This window comes from Colias croceus, chromosome 12 (genome assembly GCF_905220415.1).
Source record: "Colias croceus chromosome 12, ilColCroc2.1".
Taxonomy (NCBI): Eukaryota; Metazoa; Arthropoda; class Insecta; order Lepidoptera; family Pieridae; genus Colias; species Colias croceus.
In genome coordinates this window covers 4,973,037-4,989,831 of record NC_059548.1, presented here as the reverse complement: position 1 = coordinate 4,989,831, position 16,795 = coordinate 4,973,037, and the positions used below count along the sequence as shown (strand labels likewise).

Sequence of the window (16,795 nt, the reverse complement as noted above, 5' to 3'; positions counted from 1 at the left end):
AAACAATGGACTATTGTTAATTATTTAAAATAATAATTTAAAAAATATATTCATGAGTTTTCAATCTATAGTGGTTTAAAGTTAGCTCAAAAATGGTGCAATTTCGTAAATTTTCTAAAAAATCTTAGAGAAAGTGTAAGAAATGTTATAGTATGCTATATATTCGTGATCTACTCAATAAGCTCTTTCATTTGATACCCCACACGGAATGTTTTGGAAATTTTTATTTTTTTCTTTGTATGCCATATTTAATTCCCGGGGTGGGGAGAGGGGGACCACAAAACTGGTTGGCAACATCTGTCTATAGGATGTCTGGGATCTATACAATATATATCAAAAGTCAGATTTAGGTCCGCTATTTTTGCAAACGAAACTCCACTGAGAGTCCGGTCTAACTTATTAAATGTTAGTTTGGAATATTTATTGCTAAAATAACACGATTATTGAAAATCGCGAGAAGAACCGTAGATGAAGTTGAAAATATATACTTGCAAAATGAAACGAATAGGTATATTTTTCACAAATTTAATTAAGTCACGTTCATATCACATGTTAAAACATAAAATTCTTTTGCAGCTCCTTTTTCAACAGCTTGGCTCCCGTATATAAATCATATTTGATTTTTGGATACCCATGTAGCAACTCTTGCCAATCGTGAAATCGAAGGAAAACAAAGTCTACCACCTTAATAAAAATAAAAGAATATTTATCGTTATACAAACTTTTGATAATTTAGTATGAAAATATTTATAGCAATATTAAAGGTATATTAAACAGAAAGTAATAATACTTAGAAGAAAACGTACACATCTCTTAATTATAAAATTGGAGATTCAATTATGAATTAGATCAATTTTATATTCTTGACCATATTTTATGTAGCGTCAGTAAAATATTGTCTCTTACCGTTCGTGAATAGTAAGAAAACTGGTAAGGCGTATTTGGAAACAGGCCCGGAATCAAGCCGAAATATCCATTTGTAGTTAGCAATGAAAGCATCTTCTTTTCACCACTAAAACAATAATGTAAGTATATTTTCAAAACTCTTTTGAAAATTACCATGTTTAATATTATAAAGATAATAATTGGATCGTTTTTCTGAGTCTTACTAGTCAGACTGCAGATTTTTCCTACCGATAATCGAACTTTAGAAGTGTGAGCTGATATTGTCTATTAGCCAGTAACATTAAAAGAAGCATAATAGAACAAATCGTGACGTTTTTATGAGTCGATATTGTTAGAGATAAAAGATTATTTAGCAAGAAGTTGTATGCAATTTAACAAGTTCTTATTGAATATTCTATATCAAAGTTGAATCTGCTTAATTGAATAATTTAACAATTAACTGTTAATATCTATTGTCTCTGGCGCTTTGAAGTTGAATAATATGGACGAAGATTTTAAATACAACAGAATTAAATTAGAAAAATGTTATAATTAATTACCTTTTATCAGTATACCATTTTTCAACTTCACCTTCATGTATAAAATACATACATGAAAATATATCTCCTTCTTGAACTATGAATTTACCTTAAATAAATAAAGCACAGTTATGAACTGAATATTGCTTCCATTGTCAACAATTATTTTCATCATAAAATGCGTTGTGTTTTATTTGATTAATGATAATTATTTCCACAATTTATAAAATTCCTAGTATTGGGAATTATTTATGCATTTAAAAGATCACTAGACATAGTGCAAAAGTATTATTTCTTAGTATCGGCTTACTCCAATTGCAAATTATAATAAAAAGCAGATTTTATTCTAAGCGAACATTCTATTATTTAGATTAGTTTACTTATTTCTCAAAACATGCAATAAAATGATCATGATAAACTTTTACATTTCAAGTCGATATAAAAAAAATTTGGAAGCTCCGAGAAAGGTTTCAGTGTTCTAAACAAAACCCATTTTATTGAACCCAATATGTGTCTTGCAGGAAATGCGAGATGCCAATGCAGTCGCGTGATAAGCTGACTGGCAAAATGTAAAGGCGGTGTACGAAAAGACAAAAATATATGCAATAAAGTGTATGTAGAGTGATATAAATTGGTCCTATTCGGGTGATTTTGAACATTTTAGATACTATGTATGATAGAAGCTAATAAAAAAGATCTATCACTGAATATCGTTATATAAAGCATAGACCAAGATGCCTTTAACTATGTAACTATTTTGCTAGACATATTTTGTGGTGACTTAGCATACTTATCATCTATCATTTCAGAGTTTTATAATATTATACAGTAAAAATAAACGTATCTAATAATTAATGAGTATTTTTTAGTTCTATAAGAGAAAATTTACTTCGAATTTACTTACAATATATTATGAAAAATCTATTCTATTATGATCTTTTAAAAAATCTTAAAATTCTATTTTTTTATCTATAGTTTTGATAACACATGACGTCACTTACCAGGAAAAATAACGACCCTTTGCAGCTTAGTGACCAGTTGTCGTCTAAAATATTCGGGTAGCTCTCTAAATAGTGTGGGCATTTCCAAATGATGCATGTACAGAGCACTCAGCATGTCCTCTCGGAGGCATTGAGGGGCTTGCTGAGCTAATTCGGGAAGCCAGTTTCCTATAATAAGAAAATGATTAAACCAGATATGAACAAGTCAATAACTGCGTTAAAAACAACCGACTTCACACTTGCACTTGCAAAATTTTTTACAAATACAGACAAAAATGCTCATAAAATAAAAACTACTGGGCCTATCCGAATAAAATTTTTATGGGACCAATTCGACACCATCCCGCATCGAACAAAAAAAGAATCACGTAAATCGGTTGAGAAACCTCGGAGTAATCGGTGTACATACATAAAAAAAAAAAAATACTGGCCGAATTGATAACCTCCTCCTTTTTTGAAGTCGGTTAACAATACGATTATGAATTATGAAATTCCGTGTGGCCAAGTCATGCAACTATATTATGTTATAAATAAAAAAAAATAAAAAGACGTGTGGCACTCGGGGACTGCCGCGGTAAAGCTATTGCATAGCATGTCTTCAAGCCACACCTCCGTGCCCGTCGGAGTGGGGAGCGTGAGGTTTTTTCGTTACGGAATTTCTGGATTCGGTACCCGCGCTCAAGGCCCGCGATAGAAGCTATGCAATAGCTTAAAAACGGAAACGATAAGTTTATAAAACTGTTTAATTATTACATTACATTACAAAGACCAGTTTAGTAATTTTTTAAAGCGGATTTGTGGTAAATAGACTATTATAAGCTTAGTATAATATATTGATTATAAGAAATTGAAACATTTGACAACTTTTGAAAACCTGAATTCTTTTTTTATCTGACTACAATACCTCCTATATCCAAGTAAATATTTACTACAATATATACCTCTTTGTCTCTCCCACAATTGTTTAGTATAATTCTTCAGTGAGTCAAGCAAAACTGGACATAATCCCGTATGCTCCAAGTACAATACGAGACTCTCAACATCATAATCATATGTGTACAACTCACGAAACTTCGTATACGTTGCACTTATTGCGATGCTCAATATCCAAATTTCGAAGGGATAGATGATTAGATTTATAAATACTTTGTAATAGATCTCCTCTAGAGTAATAGCAAGGACCTAACAAGTGAAAGAGTCATTAAGGAAGAGTTTTTATGACGGCGTCATTATTAAATTACGTTGCTTATCAACATTGAACAGATTAATAATGAAGCTAATTATAAAATTTGTTTCGTCGATAAATTCTTCGTGTTAATCACAGTGTTAATAGATAAATTGTCAACGTTATCAAAACCGTTTCTAGCAAACCTGTGTAGCAAACCTATTAAGGGTCAACACACTAAACTTACAACGTCGATTTCAGTATGCGTGTACATGACCAAAATGTACGTCATGGCCACTATATAATCTGACGTCCAATTCCTTGGAACAATAAAACTGGATATCCAGGTCCCGTTAAAGTTATAATATTCCTTTGTCATGCGTGCGCAACCTAAAATAATCCAGAACGGGAGAGAATAAAGTTTAAAATCGCACAGCCACGGAAAATATAATCAATAATCATAGACATTAAAATTTAATTGAACCCGTCATTATTTATCTACTTGATCATGTGGTCTTAACCACTACCCGTATAGGTACACAGATACGGACAAAACTATTCGTTCTTCTCAAGAAATTTTAATTTACCTAAACTAATATTATCCCTGGCTATATAAAGGAAATTCTGATTGTCTGAAATTTTGTTTATCAAGTAAAATAAAATTTTTAAATCATCTAGACTTTTATCCTGAACAAGCAGATAGTAATTACCTACATGAAACTACACTTCTCAGATTAATAACTCCAGAAATCAGTTAAACTAAATTCCCAAGTGGTATACAAAATTCACCATTTAGTTCCAATTGAATCTTAATCCATCAAATAATTAATTTATTAAAGGATACACCAATGCAATATTCAACGGATGTACATTGTACAGTAGACCCAAAAGTTTACCTCCCCGCCTGTCTCTTGGGTTCGCCCACTCGTCGTAATCAATCGTTCGGTTTACATCTCGTGGTACTACTTCTAGTTCTAGAGGGAACTTCTTGTCTAAAATTAGAAGGTACAGTTTATATAATCGTCATAAAATATACATATTTTATGTTCTAAAGTCTAAACTTACGTATAAATTAAAACAAGCTTAATAAAAACCGGGTGCATTTAAATTATAGTGGTACTAAGGAAAAAAACCGGTATAGGTATATATTTTATAGGCCAGAATTTAGCTGGAGGAGTATTAATGATAAGCGTAATTTCCTTTCCATTTTCTTCTCTCAATTCATAAACCAAAATAAAATTGTGGTAAGAACTTACTATTACGAAGTTAAATAGTCACGTTTACGGTTAAGCCACAATTTCAAATATTCCGTTAACAACAACCAAATATACCTTTGTGGGTAGACTAATAAAAACTTACGGTGGCACGCAACAGATATCCAACCACAGGTCATGCCGTGAATCGTTAAAAATACGATAACAAATTTTAACACAGCGGGCGCAACTTGACTCTAGAAAATATATTTTCCTTTTTAATAGTACAATTATTCGTACAAGTAACATTTTTTTAGAAATAAACAATTAAACAAAAATTATTGGTCAAGAAGTACAAAAAAAATATTATAGTTGCTAATGTACAATCATAAAAAATAGTAAAAACTACCAACCTTAAATCCTTTACAAAAATGAAGATGGAAATAATAAAATAACCTCAATCTCAACAATCTTGCAAATCTATAGTTCCAGTTTCCAGTTATATGAGTGAAAATCGGAAGAATTAAAGACAAAATATCGACATAATAACCCCATTTCTTGAACATTCTAAATTTAATAATTCTCTCCACACATCTATCATTCTCAATCTGGAGTTCCAACTAAAATCAAAATTTAGGCATATTAAAATATAAAACACTACTTTTACTCAAGCTAAAAGTACCAAAAAAATGACGTCTGAAATTTCTATCTTTTGTAGTTAGATTTTGTTTCTAAATACAGTAAAAATTGGCACCCAAATGAAAGAAACGTGTATTTTTGAATTACATTTGATCCTATCAATCATCATCTATGGAGTAGGTACTAACACAAAAATCAAAATTAAAATAGCATCAATCCTCTAACCGTATACAAACCACTTACCGTATAGAATTCTGACACCAAATACAAAGCAAACAAAACATCCAACACGAAAAGCATCCAATAGATATAGCCCTCAACTTCTGGCATAGCATTTGCAAGAAGTACAATGAATGCAGACGCGAGTGGAAGGAATAGCCAACAGAAGCATAACCAACGAGCATACCAGGAGCTAGTCCTAGCTCGGAATGATTCTTTCATCCACTAAAAGTAAATCACGAAATTGCTAGAGATAAACTAAATCAATATATTACTTGTCTAGCACATAGAAACATTAGTCATATTGATAGGGTAGGTGAGATGGTTTCAAACTTTCTGAATTTCCTTTTTTATTTTGAAAAACTGAATTTGGTTCTCGTTATGATTAAACAATGCAAGAGAAATAAGCGAGGAAAAAATGAAAGAAAGGATACAAACTAATTTAATCGCTTTATCAGGGTTCAGAATGATTCTATTCCAATTATATGATCTTCATATTGGGAGAAGATATCTGCATACTACTCTCTAAGCTTATTTCAAATCATTGCCGCTCTAAAATTTTATCGCAAAATGTTAAACCAAAGGAAGTACTGAGGTTAGATTTAAGTATCCGCTTACTGGAAGTTTTATAGTTTTACGTCCACGGAGTATATACGGAATGGTGTTATAGGGAGTATCGACAACGGTCTTCTTTGCTGCCAAATAGTCGAATTTGGATTCTGGGTTGTTGAAAATTATTTCTCTTGTCTGGGAATAGATATAAGTGTTTGAATAGCATTTCAGTATGAATTTTAAATCCGACTTCTTACCATACTATACCATGAATAATTTTCCTTGGGTATACTGAGTTACTTCTATATAATATGATACTAAGTTATTGTAAGTTAGGTACATATTAATATTATATGATTGTGAAAATATTTTATCGTTATAATTATTTTAATTGAAAGGTATTGTTAAATTGTATTAACAACAGACAAAATATTGAATAGCCCTAAAAGGTAAAATAGTAAACAAGAGGGTAATCGAACACGAGTCAGAAGTAACCTAACCTCGTCCTCGATAATTTCCTGAAAGTCTTTAATAGGAATTTGCAATAAATCGGCGTAACCATCCGAAACAGCTGTAATCCGAACCGGCCTTGGCTTATTTCCATCTAACTGGCCGAAAATGGAACCCTGGAATTTTTTCCCTGACAGTATTCTGTACATAACGAAGTAACTATAGTAGAGCCATTTTAATAGGCAACATTTGACAGTTCAACAAAATTCAACAACGTAACCTAGTAACGACGACATAGAATAACATGATATTTCGTTTTGTTAGAACTGCACATTTGCTTAACTTTTTTCAATTATGATTACATATTTATAATAATAATGACCGATACAAGTAATTTTAAGATTTCATTCTACTGATAAACCATACTAAACATAATAAACAATTTCTGAATTGAAGAACTGACGTCGCTACAATTTTGTGTCAATATACCTTTTTTCTTTTTAAATAGCAGAGACGTTACTCTAAAAATCGAAATCTGACATCTAGAATCGAATGCATTGATTACTTGTGAATAAAAATCATCATAAATTAATAAATTCGATTGACAAATGTTTCAAATCCGTATCGATTAATTCACTTTAATCGATGTTTTTAAGCAGGTTACCTCTCTTCGAAGATAAAATTGATAGACGTCAAAAGTTGCCTATTAAATTGGCTCGACCAAGGGCTCGACTATAGGTACTATTACTCTATCTTTAACGTTGTACATTATTTTGATTCTGAATTAAAAGTGCTAAATCTAAAACGCAGAATTGATTGACATTATGCACAGGATTATCAAATTAAATAAATAATATTTAGAAAAGGAATATGATTGTTGTATTGCATCTCACTTACGTTTCGCAGTGAATTTTGCAGGTTTTTTTTGCAATATTGATTAATGTCCTTTCTCTAGTAAAACTTAGAAAAAATTATAATAAAATTGAATGTACATACGTTATCATCAAAAGTTGACTAGACAAAAATTTTACCTGTGACAATTTTGCCAATAGCTGATTATCTTGTTTTATGATGATATTTCCTCTATGAATAATATACACCCAGGGACTTAAGTCCATTTCGCGAATTATCGTCTGATCCGGCAAGAAGTACCATTGTACAGCCACACTAACTATTTGTCTTTGCAAATTCTCTCCACCACGTAATAATGTGTCCGCAGTTTCTATTGTACTAAAGTTAATTATATAAGAATTAATAATTTAAAATACAGCAACTATTTTTAATACCAGCTTTCAAATAAAAAATGAATCGTCAAATCGGTTCAACAAGACGAAAGTTCTGAAGTAACAAAATAAGAAAATGAGTCTAATTGAGAACTTGTTCGTTATTGAAGTAAAATAATAATACATAGACGAAATGAAATGTAAACGGGAAACACCAAAAGAGTTACTTTTTAAAGAAATAGTAAGCCAAGTCTTGTCGGAATACAACACCGATGCGCTCATTCATGAGGTTTTGAATATTTATTCCCTTCGTTCTGAAATAATGAATTATTAATTTATTGATTTGTATGTTATTTTGTACGAAGAAGAATGTAGGGTGCGTTTTTTATTCTTTCGCGAAAAATCAATTTGTCGGATTTTACGAAATTTGGTACATTGCTCCGCTCTTATTGGTCTATAGCGTGATGATATATTTATAGACTATATTATAGCCTTCCTCAATAATTGGGATATCTAACACCCAAAGCTAACACCGAAACAATTTTTAAAATCCAACCAGTAGTTCCTGAGATTAGCGCGTTCAAACAAACAAACTCAGATTTATATATTAGTATAGTACAAAAAAAAACTAAGCTAATTTAAACAAATTAGTGATGAAGAGAAATATAAAATGTCTTACCTGAACCACCAATATCGAAAATGAGCGATAGCACCGTCAATTATTTTATTTTCAACTCTTTCCGCTTGTAGGAATCTTCGTAATTGACTAACTGCGTGTTGGAAAATCGTGTTGCCACGAAAGTTTAACACGAGTAGAGTCAGGGAGTAGCACATAACATACCTGAAAGTTTCAAATAAAATAAATAATATTTTGCAATAGTATTTTCTGATTGGAGCATTTCTTTATAAACGGATCTTTTCTGTATAAATTGGTGCTTATTCGGCATTCGCGTAACTCGCAGGGAAAAGAAATAGTGATAGAATTATGTTTTATACTGTGGTAGTCGTTAATGACAAACATGAAACCCCTTAGTTATAGCAAAACAAACTTTATAAAAAGACCAAAAAACTATAATAAATTATACAACAAAAAGTACGAAAGCGCCCAGAGTACTAAATAATCTAATTATGGTGACAATTCTCTTCAGCTTTAGTTACGAACATTTATCCTTCTCTTAAATATGAGGGGTTAACACCACAGGAAGGAAATGTTAAGGGTGGAAGGAATTGTACCTCCGGTTCCACTTTCCTGACCAACAAAAACAGGGATAAATACTGGTAATATAATTATTTAAATATTAGTATTGTAAAGAGGGTATTGTGTGTTTATGTATAACTAGCTCGCGCTCGCGGTTTTGTTCAAGTGCTCTTATCGTTATATTTATATTGTTGCAATACATAGTTATTTGTATAATCTTTACTTATTAAGTAAACGATTGTTAAGAAATCTACACTCGACTAATGAAATTAATACAATATTTTTGCTATAGGGCATAATATAGTGAAATGCTGAAATCAACGTGAATCTGTTTTATTAAGTATGGCGATGACTTTAAAAACATTAGACAGTTTAATTAATCTAGCTTTTAGTTTCACATCATAAGAGATATAAAATAAACTTATCTTCAAAAAAAATAGAGAGAATTTTAAAACATAGCTTAATTTTGCAAACCTTAATCTCGCTACCTCTTAAATAAGAAATACAGAATTAAACATTATAAAATTCCTTACCAGAACATTACACCAAGAACACATAAAACGATTCCCATTCCGAAATATTCACGGTCTATGCGAAATTTGCCAAGGTTGAATCTCATGAGACCACCCTGAGCGAGATTAAAGCTTTCCGCATATACCTTTATATTAAGAAATACGAAAACATATTTATTATAAATATTAAGAACATTTACAAGGGTCTTATTATCCGTAAAAGAAACTGGAAATTATTTCGTTATCTCAAACTTTCAAGAGCAATTTATTAGTGTACAGTTTAACTTGTTTAGGGAAAAGCATATTTTCTTGGGTTTTATAAAATTGTGATCTTCGACAGAAGATTGTTAAAGATATTATCAGTGAATTGATTGAACAAACTGAAGCATAAAATTAATGAAGAACGTGTGCTAAGGGTCTCACGTGGCACGTACGCACGTCTTACGTAACATAGTAGTTAAATAGCAACGAAGCCAAAACAAACAAGAAAAGGTCTTCAGGAATGTAAAAAAAATATAATTTTTTTGTACATCAACGCTAAACCAAAACCAAGTAGGTACAAAATAATTAAATTTTGCTGAAAATAAGGATAAATAGCATGTTTCATAGTTATTTTATCCGTAACAAATCTGCAACTTAAAATGTATATATTATTAGAAACTAGCTGCACTCCACGGTTTCACCCGCGTGGCTCCGCTCCTGTTGGTCTTAGCGTGATGATATATAGCCTTCCACGATAAATAGGCGAAAGAATTTTTCAAATCGGATCAGTAGTTCCTAAGATTCAAACAAACAAACTCTTCAGCTTTATAATATTATAGTATATAACTATATAGTATGGACTTTAATAAAATTACCACATGCAACTGATGAATAGTCGGGTGTTTATCAAGCTTTAGATAGCTCGGTAGCCAGCAGTGCTCCCTGCTTGTCATATTTTGCAAGTTACCGTCACTATCCCAATTGAAAGAAATACATCTACTCACAAAATAATGACTCGTTCCAAGTAACACTAGTATCGTCAATACTTGTAGCTTTAATATCTAAAACATTATCTAAGCTTAGTTAGGTAAGTACCTATTTGTAGGTTAGTTAAATATCCTTTAGTGTTCTACAAACCATATACAACGCATTATTCCTATGCGGCAAATCAGCTAAATAATTGAAATATCCCAAAATGAGATACATTAGAGCAAATTTCGACGTTGTGTTGATCAAAGCTTCCTCATTGCCGTCGATTTGTCTCGATAATATAACATTGATGAGTGGGTGTAAGGGAACGCAACCAATCACGTCGAGAATGAAACCCCGACTAATGTAATGTTTGAGTCGTTTACTTAAATCGGTTATGAGCAAACCCCTTCCGTCATAGTAAGCCAGCTACAAGATAAAATTATGAGGAAAAACAGGAATAAAATTGATTTGTAATTTGGCTCTATAAGCTTTATAGTGCTTTATAGTTACACTTGAAAATATGTATGTAATAGCACAGACTAATAATAATATACTACGTATACAAGTAATAGGTACATGAAAAAATAATTCTTCGAAACTCTGTTAAACACTACAAAATAGCTCGATGACATGACATAATCAAAGTAGGTATATTAAAATGGTATTTAAGCAAAACGGATTGAAAGAAAAATTATTATATAGAATGTAGACTTTACGAGGCATTTTATGAATATATCCACATAGCCAATGAAATCACAAACGTCGCCTATCGTTTTTAAAGGCTTTCTAATACATGCTCCGCTTCCTCCTGAAGAGAACATAAGAATATAATATATATATGTATCTACATATTGTACATAACGTAAGCATATCATGAAAAATGTATTTTCTAAATTAATAAATTCTACCTTGCAACGACGTGACCACGATTGCAAGGATAGCAATCATGACTCTTAAAATCATCCAAATCTGAATAAACCTGAAATTATAAGTACCTTTTACTTTTCAACAAAATACAACAAAATATCGATGGGAGAGAAAATAACAAATATTTAATGCCGACAATAATAATATAACATCCAATATTATGAGAATCCTACTGAACTTACCTTGAACTTGGATCAAACCACCAATGACTAAAATTATACAATTTTAAACGAGACCTCGATTTATGTTGTATTCCGTGTGGTCGCTTTACGGAACTAACAGAAAATCGTGATCTCTTGCGGTCCTAAAACGAAAACCATATCACACATGTACTGCAAATTAATAAAAAAATTGATTGCATCATGATATTAAATTTCATTACATGTTTATATTTTTTAATATGATCCCCTAACATTTTGTCGTATGTGGGTCCAAATTTCTCTAAACACATCTCGAAGTGAATTACTTCGTTGGGAAAGTGTTTTAGAATGTTAAAAAAATCTCGAACTTTCACATACAAGACCTGAAAATAAAAAAAATATTAAGAAGAAAATAATTTTTTCATCATTGTCAGACATTAAATTATTCTTTAAAACTTACCTCACATTCAGTGTATGCATACACAGTCCTTAGGCTTGGCTTACCCAAGAAAACTGCACATGTTGAAACGAATTCTCCAGGATTATAAGTTCTTTGATGTAAATCACCGTGAAGATCATGATACTCTGATAGGATATAGCCCTAAAACAATAATTGATTAATAGACAGTTTTACATTTTTGGTTAATCATAAAATACAGAAAATGGCATAAAAATTAATATCCTACTTGCACAACCCATGTCAACGTTTTCGTATGAACTCCAAATACTGACAACGTACAATTCTTCGGTAACAACAAGAATTTCGCTTTGTACGCTAATTCTCTTATTAATGAATGATCCGCAAATGCAAATGCGCATGATTCCTTTATTATTTTTTCAGCAACTTCTCCGTGTAGTTTCCAAAATATATCGTACGGTTCATTCTTTAATAAATTTGGATGTAAAACATCCATTCCGTTAAAGTACTTCCAATGGCAATTTAAATATTTATTTAGCCGTGATAATAAGCCAGGGTGAATTTTAAAATGTCGATAGTGGTCCTTGATATTGTCCACAAAGTACTGATAGTTAAGAATTTCTCTGTACTTCAAGTAAAACATAGCTACTAAATCAGTCTTTCCATTGATATAAAACAAGAAAGCTAAATAAGTAACAATTGTTATGATATAAGTATCCATTAAAGTTTGAGGTGAGCATTCGTAAAATATAAATTCTAGCAACCAAGCCAAAACTATATAAAAAGGATGGATTTTTTCCAATTGGCATTCACTTTTTGGAACGGACACGTCACAAAAAAATTCGCCAAAAAAATACGGCGTGCTCAGTAATGGATATGCACGATCGATCATAAATAAAAAATAAGCAGATATATAAATAAAGGAGACGATAATAAGCCCAATTTTTATATTGACGTGAAGAAAAGGATCGTTGTGTAAGTCCCATTTTGAAAACAATATGTAAATTTTAATTAATCTATTAAATTGAAGAGGATTATACAGTTGCGGAAAACCACTTATAACTGCAAAAGTTTCTATCCAAACAGAAGACAACACGTCTAATATAAATTTCACAGTTTTACAATGTGCAAATATAACAATCGTATAATTATCGCCTATATTTTCCTGGTCCTCCATCCCTGTGAGCACCGTCACGCAAATATCGCACAAGTAAATAAGATTAGTCCAAAACTGAAAGAACTCAAACCATACAGGTGCTGCGGAAGTCGAAAGATATGGTGGATAAAATATTAGAACCATAACCACTGTGATTACAACTACTCTATGCCATGCCAAAGTGAAACATGAGTTCGGAACAAAAATCCAGGGAAACCTTGTATAAATAAAAGAAGACTTAGTTAACAGCTGTTTTTCACTAGAAAGCACGAGTTGACCAATATATTTAGAACAATGATAAACATTATCTTCTGCTGGCATCTGGCATCGGAAAACATCTCTTCGAGTGTAAAATCTTTTAGATTTACGAACGATATCTGAGATCTCCCACCAGCGCTTTTTTACCCAAGCAAGCCCCTCATCTTCCGATCTATCTAAACCTCTTACGTGTTGTTTACAAGTGTATAAAGTTTTTGCATGCCTGATCCTTTCCATGGCTTGACTTAAAATTAGTTTACGATCTACAGGATGTTTATGAAGAGAATTCAAAATATCAACCCGTGTTATATACAAAACTTCGCAGTACGTGATACACTGGGCGATTACTTTTCGTTTTTGTGGCGGAACGTAAAAACTTATATCCCCTATTAGAGTTCCACTTGTTAAAGTTATCAACGGCGTTACGCCATCATCACTGGAAATTAATTGCAATTTACCAGATTTAATGTAGTAAAGATGAGTATTACAATTAGGGCCAGCGAAAAATTTTTCACCAGGTAGCTTAAAATCCATGCGAATAGTTTCACATAACCAACGCTTATAGGGGGAAGATGTTTTTCGAAACGTAGGACTGTGATAAAATACTGGCCAAACTAAATCCTGTCGAATTTCGAGTCTTAAATATCGAGGTATTTCTGAAATAACTTCTGGAGTACTCGTAATTCCACTTCTTTTCTTCCACATTAAACAATAAAACTGTTTTACATCAATATGAGCTTTTGGAGAAATATTCCTCCTTTTAGTTTCTTCAATAATTTTCTGAACTTTCCGATAAAACGAACCCATACGTCGGAATTTAAGCATCGATTCAGCAACCATTTTTGGGATAATTACAAACGTTATAAAAATGTAGCCAACAATCATCAATAAATTCATAAAAATGTATTCTTTTATAGTCGAAGGTTTAGTGTCATCAATTTGATCGTTCATGAAAAATGTTAAAATATATGAGTAGGCGTATATATACGTTGAATACGATAGATCTGTTTCCTTTAACTGAAAGTATTATAAAGTATTATTATTTTTTGAGAAATGAGTAGCCATAATTTATGATTTAAATATTCCGGTTTACCTTACGATAAACGAATTTCCGCCAGTCGTAAATTCCAACATCGCATTTGTTGCAGAATCCAAGAAAAGTTAAAAGCAAAAAGAAGCACGTGAGACCGTTGATAGCTATGATAAAAACTATTGTATATCCAACAATAATTTGCCATGGCTTATGCGAACTTAATATAGAAAAATAGTCTGCTATTCTGTAAATACTAAAAAAGTACGTAAAACTGTAGAACTTGAAAAAAAAACGCAAATACAAGCACGGCACAACAAACACACACTGACAAACATCTTATGAACATTGAAAATAGCACGAGATGTGAATAAATAAAAAAAATACTTCTTAGTTATAGGTAGATACTACTTATATGGAAGACCCAGCAAGAAGATAATCTGACTTACATTACAATTTCTGTAAAAGCATAAATGTTTGGGGAGAATTGTATCCGTGCACATGGTACATCTCGCAGAAGACTAAAGAACGGTATCAAAGATATTATATCTAATAATATCAAAAAACCTGACTTGGGCAAGTATTCTCTTCTTAATGCCTCTTCGGTTATTTGCCTAAAATATGTAAATTATATTATAAATAGAACTATCGCTTCTCGTTAAATTGGTGGTCTTGCTTTAATCGCCAATACCGTTCTTATTGGAACTTTCTAGATTCACAATCTACATTGGCTTTGCTCAGTAGAAAGAATGACACTGTGATTAAGATATGGGCACCCACCTTTGCTTGTTTTAGATATATAGACGTAATTTTTATAGTGAATTGGACATTGTAATAGCTTCTATGAAAGTCATCTTAATGGAATAATTATAGCTTTATATTACACTAGCTTTCCACCCGCGGCATCGCCCGCGCAGTCAAAGAAAAACCCGCATAGTTCCCGTTCCCGTGGGATTTCCAGGATAAAACCTATCCTATGTCCTTTCTCGGGTATCAAAATATCTCTATACCAAATTTCATGCAAATTGGTTCAGTAGTTAAGGCGTGATTGAGTAACAGACAGACAGACAGACAGAGTTACTTTCGCATTTATAATATTAGTATGGTTACACTAGGTTTCCGCCCGCGGCTTCGCCCGCGCAGTCAAAGAAAAACCCGCATAGTTCCCGTTCCCGTGGGATTTCCGAGATTGCGTCATTTTCCCGGGATAAAAAGTAGCCTATGTACTTCCTCGGGTATCAAAATATCTCCATACCAAATTTCATGGAAATTGGTTCAGTAGTTTAGGTGTGATTGAGTAACAGACAGACAGACAGACTTACTTTCGCATTTATAATATTAGTATGGATTATAAGGATTTCGATTGTCAAGAAATCTGAACAAATAAATATATTTATGGGTTAAAATAATAATCAAACATCTCGCAAGATATTAAATACCTACCTGTGTAGAATATGTAATAAAGTATCAATGCTGTAGATAGGATCACATAAATACAAATAAGCGCTTTTCAAGAGTATTAAACTGGTGTCATAGTCCAATGTATCCCAACAATATACTATCGGATATACAGCTTGAATCGGACCCTGGAATAAACAATCTAAATTATATCCTTTAAAGAAATGCTTAAGTTTCTTAGGACGAACTTATTAAAATATATTGCATTTTGACTTCTATGCTTCTATGCCTATACATACATATTTATTTTTAAGTATAGGTGAGGTAATTTTATTACTTACTAAATATATAGTTACAAACAAAATATAATAGATTCGTAGGTACAATTGAATTTACTAATTCCTACATACCAAAACAGTCTTTATAATAACAACAACCAAGACGATGGCTTTGAAAGTTGGATTGAAAGGAAGAAACAATAAATTGCTCCAACATATATTTTGATCCTCATTCAGTTCTTCGTCTTCGTCATCTTCGTAATAATTCGATGGTAACATTTTTACAGACATTATCACGAATTTACGCGTATTTTGTATTATCAATTCATGTCATCCCTGTCATCATTATAATATTGGCATTCATTGATAGTTTTTTTTTTATTATAATAATTAACCACAGCCAAACCACAGCCAAACCACAGCTGATAATTAAATAATCTGAAAATATCACAGAAAATATTTACTTTTATATCACAGAGAAAAATAGAAAAATTAAAAAATTGTATTTGATTTAAAAATTAACACAGGAATTTTTTGTCTCTAATCTCTAATTTATTTATTGAATCAGCAATTCATCTATAAAGTTATCAACAGTAATATCTACCCAATAATAATTCAGAGCGTCAACTTTATTTTATACCCCACGAAAAAAAACAAAGC

The 16,795-nt window shown here is 31.7% G+C and overlaps 1 protein-coding gene across 1 annotated transcript; it reads right to left on the bottom strand.

Moving 5' to 3' along the window:
* Window positions 1–552: 552 nt before the first annotated feature.
* LOC123696222 lies at window positions 553–16,426 on the bottom strand. The gene is made up of 28 exons (XM_045642292.1): window positions 16,268–16,426; window positions 15,903–16,045; window positions 14,909–15,073; window positions 14,523–14,715; window positions 12,284–14,446; window positions 12,058–12,198; window positions 11,840–11,980; window positions 11,640–11,761; window positions 11,439–11,509; window positions 11,247–11,338; window positions 10,696–10,956; window positions 10,434–10,619; window positions 9,598–9,722; window positions 8,546–8,707; window positions 8,094–8,180; window positions 7,675–7,873; window positions 6,689–6,819; window positions 6,260–6,383; window positions 5,666–5,866; window positions 5,197–5,403; window positions 4,950–5,040; window positions 4,487–4,582; window positions 3,838–3,980; window positions 3,367–3,607; window positions 2,426–2,593; window positions 1,446–1,533; window positions 907–1,012; window positions 553–684 (listed from the first exon to the last, which is right to left on the bottom strand). Exons 1-28 carry the CDS (start codon window positions 16,424–16,426, stop codon window positions 553–555), a joined length of 6,138 nt encoding a protein of 2,045 aa, XP_045498248.1.
* Between the last annotated feature and the right edge of the window lie 369 nt (window positions 16,427–16,795).

What these genes read in the sequence shown, in the direction of transcription:
- LOC123696222 (XM_045642292.1), bottom strand. Translation starts at nt 16,426, where the DNA reads ATGTCTGTAAAAATGTTACCATCGAATTATTACGAAGATGACGAAGAC. An exon ending in ATATATTCATAAAATGCCTC is followed by an intron (nt 10,957 to 11,246) that starts GTAAAGTCTACA and finishes TTTATCTTGTAG; the next exon opens with CTGGCTTACTATGACGGAAG. An exon ending in CGCATACTGAAATCGACGTT is followed by an intron (nt 3,608 to 3,837) that starts GTAAGTTTAGTG and finishes TTCACTTGTTAG; the next exon opens with GTCCTTGCTATTACTCTAGA.